The sequence below is a fragment of the Podarcis filfolensis genome (assembly GCF_964270895.1).
Source record: "Podarcis filfolensis genome assembly, chromosome: 2".
In the NCBI taxonomy this organism is placed as follows: domain Eukaryota; kingdom Metazoa; phylum Chordata; class Lepidosauria; order Squamata; family Lacertidae; genus Podarcis; species Podarcis filfolensis.
Window position 1 is genome coordinate 8,859,625 of NC_139605.1, and position 10,380 is coordinate 8,870,004.

A 10,380-nucleotide genomic window follows, 5' to 3' on the forward strand; every position below is an offset into this window, starting at 1 on the left:
TGGCTCCCAAATGGCCACCTACTCTCCCAGTGACCAGAGCGAGCAAGATGGTAGCCTCATGCGCCACCTCAGACTAGCCATTGCCTTTTCATTCATAGCCATCCACAATTTGGCGGCCATCACCACAGCTTGTGTCAGCAAATGCCATTTTTTAAATTGTGCAAGTCTTCCTTTCGCCTGCTCTGAATCTCCTGCTATTCAGCTTCAGCCTTGGGGTCCAAGCTGATGAGGGAGAAAAACCTCTCCCTAGCCATTTTCTCTCTGCCAGTAGTGGCGGCTGGTGCTCATTAGGGCTACATTTGCACCATATATTTAAAATACTATAATACCCAATGCTTTCTTTCTGGGGGGATGCAGGGGTACGCATAACCCTAAACATTTTGTGAATCTAATGGGAGAAGAAACTAAAATAATAAAAATTAGTTTCTTCTCCAGAGCTGTGAATCGTCAGTTCCGTTGCTACCCCTGATGGCAGCCTCATTTCCTGTCATGGTGTTTCCCGAGTCTCAGAGGGAAGCGAGCGTTTAATGTGTGAAGTAGGAGTTGGAATCTAGCACGGTGATTGGTCAGTTTCATTGTTACCACCTCTGACTGCGGCTTCCTTTCCTTTCCCAGTGATTTTCTTGAGTCAAAATGAGAGTACCCCAAAACATTTTAAGAAAAAAAAGCTCCGATAATACCCCTTGGGGAAAAAATTAATGTAAAGAGTGAATGGGCAGCTTATGAAGAGCTGTTAACAGAAGAACAATCGGAGGCCTCGGAAGCCGTGTTGGACGTTCAGGTTCCAAAGAAAGTTTGCAAACCAGAGCATTCACTTCTGGGTTTGCAGCGTTCGGGAGCCAAAACATTCCAACTCACAAGGTGTTCAAGAACCAAGGTTCGACTGTAAATGTGGTCCTCATATTGAGGAATCAAGCAGTTTGGGTCTGGGTCAGAATGCTGCAAAACCCACATGACCCAAGGTACTGATGCACAGGTTAGGGCTCTTGATAAAGAAGGCCTGCACACAAAACAACCATCTATTTATTACCATGAAATAACATACAGTAATGCATGAAAAACCCATTTATTTATTTTTTGCACCGACGGTTCGATTCTGTAGCTGTTTCCCTGCCTGCAGTTGCTCTTGCAGCTGCGTCTCTCCTCCGCACCCAAAATCCCATGACCCAGAGTGCCTTAGCACAATATATGCTCTGATCCCTTGCACGAATGTGTCGCTGGGTTCCATTGATATCGGTAGGGCAGAAGGCAGGGAGGCTGACAGTAGGTGGCGCCAGAGAGCCAGCGACAGGCACAGCCAACTAACGCCGCCCTTGATCCCCTCTTACAGAGTTCTGCAAGGGCCACACTGAGACCAAGGAGGAAGAAGCCGACAGACAGCGCCACCCCTTGGACTGGATGCAAATGGGACGCATGTCAAGGATGGAGGTTGGTGGGATGGCGCCCCATTTGCCCTAAAAACAGGCCGGGGGTCCACTGACTGCAACGAGAAACCTGGTCAGGTTCACTTTGGCGTTACCGCCTGCGCTACTCAGCGAAGTACAGGAACAGGCCTGTGTGGAAATGTTATGGCTTCTTTCCTAGCTGGGCAGGAATTTCCGCCCCCCATGCATAATACGATTAAATTGGCTACAGTGGTACCTCTGGTTACGTACTTAATTCGTTCCGGAGGTCCGTTCTTAATCTAAAACTGTTCTTAACCTGAAGCACCACTTTAGCTAATGGGGCCTCCTGCTGCCGCCACATGATTTCTGTTCTCATCCTGAAGCAAAGTTCTTAACCCGAGGTACTATTTCTGGGTTAGCGGAGTCTGTAACCTGAAGCGTCTGTAACCCGAGGTAAAGGTAAAGTGACCCCTGACCATTAGGTCCAGTCATGGCCGACTCTGGGGTTGCGGCGCTCATCTCGCTTTATTGGCCTAGAGAGCCGGCGTACAGTTTCCGGGTCATGTGGCCAGCATGACTAAGCCGCTTCTGGCGAACCAGAGCAGTGCACGGAAACGCCGTTTACCTTCCCACCTGAAGCACCACTTTAGCTAATGGGGCCTTGTGCCGTCACCGCACGATTTCTGTTCTCATCTTGAAGCAAAGTTCTTAACCTGAGGTACTATTTCTGGGTTAGCGGAGTCTGTAACCTGAAGCGTCTGTAACCTGAAGCGTCTGTAACCCAAGGTACCACTGTACTAATTTTTTCTGCTTCACACACTCCTATAAAAACAGGCTCCATATTGTTTTTATAAAAGTCTGGTTTAAGCAACTGCATAGTACGCTCCTAAGCATAGCTGTCAATGTTTCCCTTTTTTAAAGGGAAATTCCCTTATTCCGAATAGGATTCCTCGCAAGAAAAGGGAAAAGTTGACAGCTATGCTCCTAAGATTCCCTCTCTCTTTTTTTGCATGGGATCTTTGCTGCTCAACTATGTCAAGACCAGGGAGTAAAGCCGTTTCCATTCCCTATCCTGCAGGAAGCACTCCCCACACCCCACAAAACCCCAAAGGCCAGAAGAGTTTAGGCTTGCAAAGCCTCCCGGTCTTTGTGGGTTCTTTTATGGACCACGAGGTGCGCGCTGCAGGTGAAGCACCTCCCGCAGACGAGGCACATGTACGGCTTCTCCCCCGTGTGGATCCTCTGGTGCTGCATGAGGTGTGCGCTCTGGCTGAAGCTCTTCCCGCAGGTGCCGCACTTGTAGGGCTTCTCGCCCGTGTGGGTCCGTTCGTGCTTCACCACGTCCGAGCTGGTGGTGAAGCTTTTCCCGCACAGCGAGCACTTGTAGGGCTTCTCGCCCGTGTGGGTCCTCTTGTGCTTGACGAGGTCGGAGCTGGAGCGGAAGCTCTTTCCGCAGATGAGGCACTTGCAGGGCTTCTCGCCCGTGTGGGTCCTCTCGTGCTGCGTGAGGATCATGCTCTGGCTGAAGCTCTTGCCGCAGTAGGAGCATTTGTATGGCCTCTCGCCCGTGTGGCTCCTCTGGTGCTTCACCAGGCCCGAGTTGGACGCGAAGCTCTCCCCGCACGTCAAGCAGGTGTAGGGCCTCTCGCCCGTGTGGGTCCTCTCGTGCTGGATGAGGTTTGAGCTGCGCTTGAAGCTCTTCTCACAGAGGGAGCAGCTGAACGGCTTCTCCTCCGTGTGGGTCTTCTTGTGGTTGACGAAGTTCGAGCTGGTGCTGAAGCGCTTCCCGCAGTCGGGGCACTGGTAAGGCCTCTCGCCCGTGTGGGTCCTCTGGTGCGTCATGAGGTGGGCGTTGGAGCAGAAGCTCTTGCCGCACAGGAAGCACTTGTAGGGCTTCTCCTTCGTGTGGAAGCGCTCGTGGACGATCAGGTAGGAGCGCTGGTTGAAGCGCTTCTCGCACACCGAGCACTGGTACGGCTTCTCGCCCGTGTGGATCCGCTCGTGCTTCACCAGGTCCGAACTCTGGTGGAAGCTGCGCCCGCAGTCGGAGCACTTGTAGGGCTTCTCCCCCGAGTGGTTCCTCTTCTGGTGGCTGATGAGGCTCGAGATGCTGCCGAAGCTCTTCCCACATTCGGTACAGATGTAGGACGTCCCTTCGACCGAGCCGCCTTCGTCCAAGACGGGGAGGAGGCTCGGCGGGCCTTCCGGGAGATGGCTGATCTCGCAGATGCCTTCCATGTCGTGAAAGCCGGAAAGGCCGTCGGGCGCCTCCAGCAAGGGCCCACACGCTTCCATGAGGTCGGGGGTTTTCGTCTCAGTGGCCTCCTCTTTGCTGTCACTCATTTGTTCTCCGGCGGCGGGAATTTTCTTTGAAAGATATGTTTTTCAGGCTAAAAAAGGAAAACGAGAGTGAGAAGCGACCTAAACAGGACTCATTCTCTGTGCCACAGGTGAGTTTGACCATGGGTCCCTCTATAATAATAATAATAATAAGAAGAAGAATAGTAATAATAATAATAATTTATTATTTATACCCCGCTTCCCCAGCCACTCTGGGCGGCTTCCAACAAAACACTAAAATACAATAACCTATTAAACATTAAAAGCTTCCCTAAACAGGGCTGCCTTTAGATGTCTTCTAAAAGTTTGGTAGTTATTTTTCTCTTTGACATCTGGTGGAAGGGCGTTCCACAGGGCGGGTGCCACTACCGAGAAGGCCCTCTGCCTGGTTCCCTGTAACTTGGCTTCTTGCAGCGAGGGAACCGCCAGAAGGCCCTCGGCGCTGGACCTCAGTGTCCGGGCAGACCGATGGGGGTGGAGACGCTCCTTCAGGTATACTGGACCGAGGCCTCTAACTCAGTATTTCCCACACTGACTGGCAGTGGCTCTCCTGTAGGGTCAGATTAAGACCTTTAGAGGCCCCTGAGCACTTAAATGATTTTGGTTCCCCCAAAGAGATCTAATTCAAAATAGAAACAATAGAATAAACAATAATACAGTGGTACCCCGGGTTACAAACGCTTCAGGTTACAGACTCCGCTAACCCAGAAATAGTACCTCGGGTTAAGAACTTTGCTTCAGGATGAGAACAGAAATCGCGTGGAGGCAGCAGCAGGAGGCCCCATTAGCTAAAGAGGTGCTTCAGGTTAAGAACAGTTTCAGGTTAAGAATGGACCTCCAGAACGAATTAAGTTCTTAACCAGAGGGACCACTGTAAACCGCAAAGTAAAATTTTATTTTTCGAAATGAAACAAAACAATGGGAAAGATGGAAAACAATGGTTATTTTCATATACTTCCACTTCATTTATATATATATTTTAAATCCCCTACTTTTCTAGTTGCAAAGTCATGACTGGACCTAATGGTCAGGGGTCCCTTTACCTTTACCTTTAAAGGGACCCCTGACCATTAGGTCCAGTCTTGGTCAACTCTGGGGTTGCAGCGCTCATCTTGCTTTACTGGCCGATGAGCTGGCGTACAGCTTCCGGGTCATGTGGCCAGCATGACTAAGACGCTTCTGGCGAACCAGAGCAGCGCACGGAAACACCGTTTACCTTCCCGCCTGAGCGGTACCTATTTATCTACTTGCACTTTGATGTGCTTTCGAACTGCTAGGTTGGCAGGAGCAGGGACCGAGCAACGGGAGCTCACTCCGTCGCGGGGATTCAAACCGCCAACCTTCTGATTGGCAAGTCCTAGGCTCTGTGGTTTAACCCACAGTGCCACCTGCGTCCTGACGGAATGACCGTTAGCCCACATTAATTCACCCGGACACAAAAGATGCTCTTTTGAATATGCAACACTTGACATTGCAATGACCTCCGGAGCAAAGGATAAGTTATGAAAGGGCCACAGGAACTCGCTCCCCAAAAACTTTCCCCAAGGCTGCCCCTTATACAGTGGTGCCCCGCAAGACGAATGCCTTGCTAAACGAAAAACCCGCAAGACGAAAGGGTTTTCCGGTTTTTTAGCGGCTTCGCAAGACGAATTTCCCTATGGGCTTGCTTCGCAAGACGAAAGCCCATAGGGAAATCTCCAGGGACAGCGGGGAAGCGCAGCGCGCCTTCTCCTCTGTTCCCGGACCTGTCCTGAAGGCTTGCGGTGGGAGGTCCGGGAACAGAGGAGAAGGCGCGCAGCGCTTCTCCTCTGTTCCCGGGGCTTGCGGTGGGAGGAGGGTTTTTCCTCCCCACCGCCAGCCTTCAGAACAGCATTCTGAATGTTGGCGGTGGGGAGGAAAGCCCTCCTCCCACCGCAAGCCTTCAGGACAGGTCCGGGAACAGAGGAGAAGGACCTGTCTTGAAGACTTGCAGTGGGAGGAAGGTTTTCCTCCCCACCGCCAACATTCAGAAGGCTGTTCTGAAGGCTGGCGGTGGGAAGAAAAGCCCTCCTCCCACCGCAAGCCCCGGGAACAGAGCAGAAGGCTGTTATGAAGGCGGTCTCCATAGGAACGCATTAATTGATTTTCAATGCATTCCTATGGGAAACCGTGCTTCGCAAGACGAAAAACTCACAAGAAGAAAAAACTTGCGGAACGAATTAATTTCGTCTTGCGAGGCACCACTGTACCTCATACACACTAATCTGCAAGCTTCTCCCAAGGGGCCCTTTAAAGCCAGGGCTGACTCAAGTTTGTGGGGGAAAATTATTATTATTATTATTATTATTATTATTATTATTATTTCTTTATTTATACCCTGCCCATCTAACTGGGCTTCCCCAGCCGCTCTGGGCAGCTCCCCTAAAAATATTTAAAACACGATAAAACATCAAACGTTAAAAACTTCCCTAAACAGGGCTGCCTTCAGATGTCTTCTGAAAGTCAGAGAGTTGCTTATGTCCTTGACATCTGATGGGAGGGCGTTCCACAGGGTGGGCGCCACCACCGAGAAGGCCCTCTGCCTGGTTCCTGGAAGCACCGTAGCTCAGGGTCGGAGCGTCTGCCTTATCCCGGGTGCGATTCCCGGTGCCTCTGGGCAAGAACGAGAAAAGTTGCTACCCCAAACCCTGGAGAGCCTCTGCCAGTCAGTGTTGATTTTCCGACGCGGAATAAGACAGCTTCCGGTTTTGTTCCTGTGTCAGTGCTGAGCCACCTTGTAACAGAGTTCTGGACTGTTGGCCCATCCGGCTGAGAACTGCGCTGATTGGCAGAAGCTCTCCGGGGGTTTCAGGCACAGCAGTATTATTGCTATTATTTAATTAATTAAATCCACATCTTGCCCTTTGTCTGAGGACCACGCAGTAACTGGAGAGGCCACTGAGGCTCGAACCTAGGAGCTTCTGCTTGCCTTGTACAGAGAAACAGGAAGCTGTCATGTACCGGAGCTAGACCGCGGACTGTCTTGCCAGAGTGGTGCCTGCTCTGGTTATCTCCTGCTTGGACTACTGCAATGCGCTCTATGTGGGGCTACTTTTGAAGGTGACCCGGAAACTGCAACTAATCCAGAATGCAGCAGCTAGACTGGTGACTGGGGGCGGCTGCCGAGACCACATAACACCGGGCTTGAAAGGTCTACATTGGCTCCCAGTACGTTTCCGAGCACAATTCAAAGTGTTGGTGTTGACCTTGAAAGCCCTAAACGGCCTCGGCCCAGTATACCTGAAGGAGCGTCTCCACCTCCATCGTTCTGCACTGAGCTCCAGTGCCGAGGGCCTTCTGGCGGTTCCCTCACTGCGAGAAGCCAAGTTACAGGGAACCTGGCAGAGGGCCTTCTCGGTAGTGGCGCCCGCCCTGTGGAAGGCCCTCCCATCAGATGTCAAAGCGATAAACAACTACCTGACATTCAGAAGACATCTGAAGGCAGCCCTGTTCAGGGAAGTTTTTAATGTGTGACATTTTAGTGTATCTTTCATCTTTGTTGGAAGCCGCCCAGAGTGGCTGGGGAAACCCAGCCAGACGGGCGGGGTACAAATAATAAATTATTATTATTATTCACTGAGCTCAGTATTGTCTACACTGACTGGCAGCCGCTCTCTGGGATTTCATTGCCAGCGGAGATGGCAGGGATTTTGGACCTTTTGCATGCAGGACAGCTACTCTGCCACTGAGCTCTGGCCGTTCCCTGGGGCATTTCTCAGATCGACCTGCATTTAAAAGGAGGAGGAAGAGGGTAGGTAGGAGGGGTTGCTAACTTTTCCAACACAGCCTGCAGCTGTGCCTTTGGACAGCATCCCGATCTGCAGGCGTCTTTGTCCCTGTGTGGCAAAAAAGCTCCACACCTGCTTTTTTTCTTGCACATCCACGTTTCTGCACATCCAGCCACCGTCCAAGAGCAAAATCAGGCTTTCGCACCCTGCATTGGCAACCTTAAAAAGGCCCCCTCTGCCATAATCCTGGATTATGAAGGTTTCTCTTTTCCCACCTCCTCCCCTGTTCCAGACAGAGATCTAAATATTTGCGATCCAGCTTTTCCAGCCACCCAAGACGGGGAGGGGAGTTTCCTATTGTCCCCCCTCGCTGCACTACCTCGCCTTTTGTCTCTCCTCCTCCCCCACTGGAAAAAAAGAGAAAAGAGAAGGAAGACTAAGCATGATTTTAAGGGAAGCAACTTTCCTACCTCCGCAAGCCCTCCGGACGCACCGCCGCCTGCAAGAGCGCAGCGCGCAGCAACACGCGCACAAAAGAAGCGGCTCTGCTGAACAGCTCCTGCAACTGCCGATTTGCAAATGGGTTTTGCTGGAGCGATTGAAAAGGAGACAGAGAGAGAGGAAGGAACAGGAAGTGGCCGTCGCCGTTTATCGTCCCCCTTTGCAAAAAAAAAGAGACACGAAAACAGAGTCTCTCTAGCAATCGTGGATTTTGGGCGACTCCTTCCAAACGCGCAAGGGCGGGGAGGGAGAGAAAATAAATAAATTCCAAATTATCCGTGAAACTGCGAGGAAGTTTCTGGTGAAGAATTCTGGACAACTCCCAAGCCTGCTGGCTTTTGGGGGCGGAGGGGGGTGATGTTTGGGGTGAGCCTAACAAAGGAAGATGCCATATGCAGAGTCAGAAAATTGGTCCATTTAGCGCAATGTTGTCTACACTGACTGGCAGCGGCTGTCCAGGGTTCCAGGCAAGGCGCCTCTCCCAATCCTCTTTTTAAAAAAAATATATTTATACTATTTAGATGTATACATGTCACTGATTTTACACTCATTTTGACATTTTAAATCTTGACTTCCTTCCCCCGCTTTCTGTGGTTCCTTAAATTTATTTTTATTTTAAATATCTTCTGCATATTCAAATTAACTTAACTTATTTGTTTATCTCCTTTAAATATATACAGTGGTACCTCGGGTTACATACGCTTCAGATTACATACGCTTCAGGTTACAGATGCTTCAGGTTACAGACTCTGCTAACCCAGAAATAGTACCTCGGGTTAAGAACTTTGCTTCAGGATGAGAACAGAAATTGCACGACGGCGGCGCAGCAGCAGCGGGAGGCCCCATTAGCTAAAGTGGTGCTTCAGGTTAAGAACAGTTTCAGGTTAAGAATGGACCTCCAGAACGAATTGAGTACATAACCAGAGGTACCACTGTACAGTACTCTTAATGTAGCTGCAGGTTATTACAATAATCCTGCCAGTGTTTTTATCTGTTTACAATTTATCTGTAAATATTCAATAAACAATTTCCATTCTTTTATAAAAGTTTGTTTTCTTGATTTCTTATTCTTCCAGTAAGTTTCGCCGTTTCCATAAGTTTTTGTATTCCTTTTTCCTTTGCTGGGATTTCTTTCCATTTTGCGAAAAGTAATATTCTTGCCGCTGTAGTCACATAAATGAATAAATTGCTATACAGTGGTATCTCAGGTTAAGTACTTAATTTGTTCTGGAGGTCCGTTCTTAACCTGAAACTGTTCTTAACCTGAAGCACCACTTTAGCTAATGGGGCCTCCTGCTGCCACTGCGCCACCAGAGCACGATTTCTGTTCTCACCCTGAAGCAAAGTTCTTAACCTGAAGCACGATTTCTGGGTTAGCGGAGTCTGTAACCTGAAGCGTATGTAACCCGAGGTACCACTGTACAATTTAGGTAGTTCTGTTCCTATGATTCCCAAGAGCGCCTCTCTCATCCTACCAAGAGAATGTTACTGGGGACTCAAAGGGGAAGGCAAAGGGGCGACTTGGGAAACGTTTGTGATAGAACATAGGGTGGCATTCACCTACATATGCATTTAAAACACGATGATTACTATTATAAACAGTAATGCCTCCCCTCCCCTGCAAAAAAATAATAATAAATCTAGGAGTTGTAGTTTGTTAATGGTGCTGACAGTTGCTAGGAGACCACTGTTCCCCTTGAAATAAAAAAAATTAAGGCCATATATATATATATATATATATATATATATATATATATACACACACACATACATACATACATACATACACAGTGGTACCTCGGGTTAAGTACTTAATTTGTTCCGGAGGTCTGTTCTTAACCTGAAACTGTTCTTAACCTGAAGCACCACTTTAGCTAATGCCTCCCACTGCCGCCGCGCCGCTGGACCACGATTTCTGTTCTTATCCTGAAGCAAAGTTCTTAACCTGAAGCACTATTTCTGGGTTAGCGGAGTCTGTAACCTGAAGTGTATGTAACTGGAGGTAGCACTGTGTGTGTGTGTGTGTGTGTGTGTGTGTGTGTGTATATAAAATGTTCATAACTGCATATATAAACCACATGTCTGAAACCCCACAGAAAAAGTCCTGAAACCATTTTGTCCCTCCCAAATTGACCTCAAATATTTCTCTGCAAGGTCGAAGGAAAATGGAAAAGCCTCCCCATTGTCTTTTTGTTCACAAATCCTGTCTTAAGGGTATGTCTGTGTATGAATAGGATGAGCCCGTGACCTGGCTCAGGAACTAAGTATTTATCATTACAAAAGACTGGCCAGGCTCCCCAGGTAATCCAGTCAAGTGACCATTAACAGGTAACCTGCCAGACAGAAGATAAACAACGCACTCAGATTTCTGTTGTGGACTGCCCTTTCTGTGATGTAGGTATGATATT

General features: G+C 49.2%; 2 protein-coding genes across 2 annotated transcripts in view; both read right to left on the reverse strand.

The window, feature by feature from the left end:
• LOC310756746 (uncharacterized protein) overlaps window positions 1-10,380 on the reverse strand; it is a 1,375,527-nt gene that overhangs the window by 1,186,205 nt on the left and 178,942 nt on the right. The window lies entirely within an intron of this gene.
• LOC310757013 (uncharacterized protein) lies at window positions 1,051-8,332 on the reverse strand. Its single transcript, XM_083602093.1, has 2 exons — window positions 7,942-8,332; window positions 1,051-3,775 (listed from the first exon to the last, which is right to left on the reverse strand). Exon 2 carries the CDS (start codon window positions 3,726-3,728, stop codon window positions 2,508-2,510), a length of 1,221 nt encoding a protein of 406 aa, XP_083458219.1. The 5' UTR covers window positions 3,729-3,775; window positions 7,942-8,332; the 3' UTR covers window positions 1,051-2,507.

Bases quoted from the DNA above. Each gene is read 5' to 3' on its own strand.
- LOC310757013 (XM_083602093.1), bottom strand. From the start codon at position 3,728: ATGAGTGACAGCAAAGAGGAGGCCACTGAGACGAAAACCCCCGACCTC.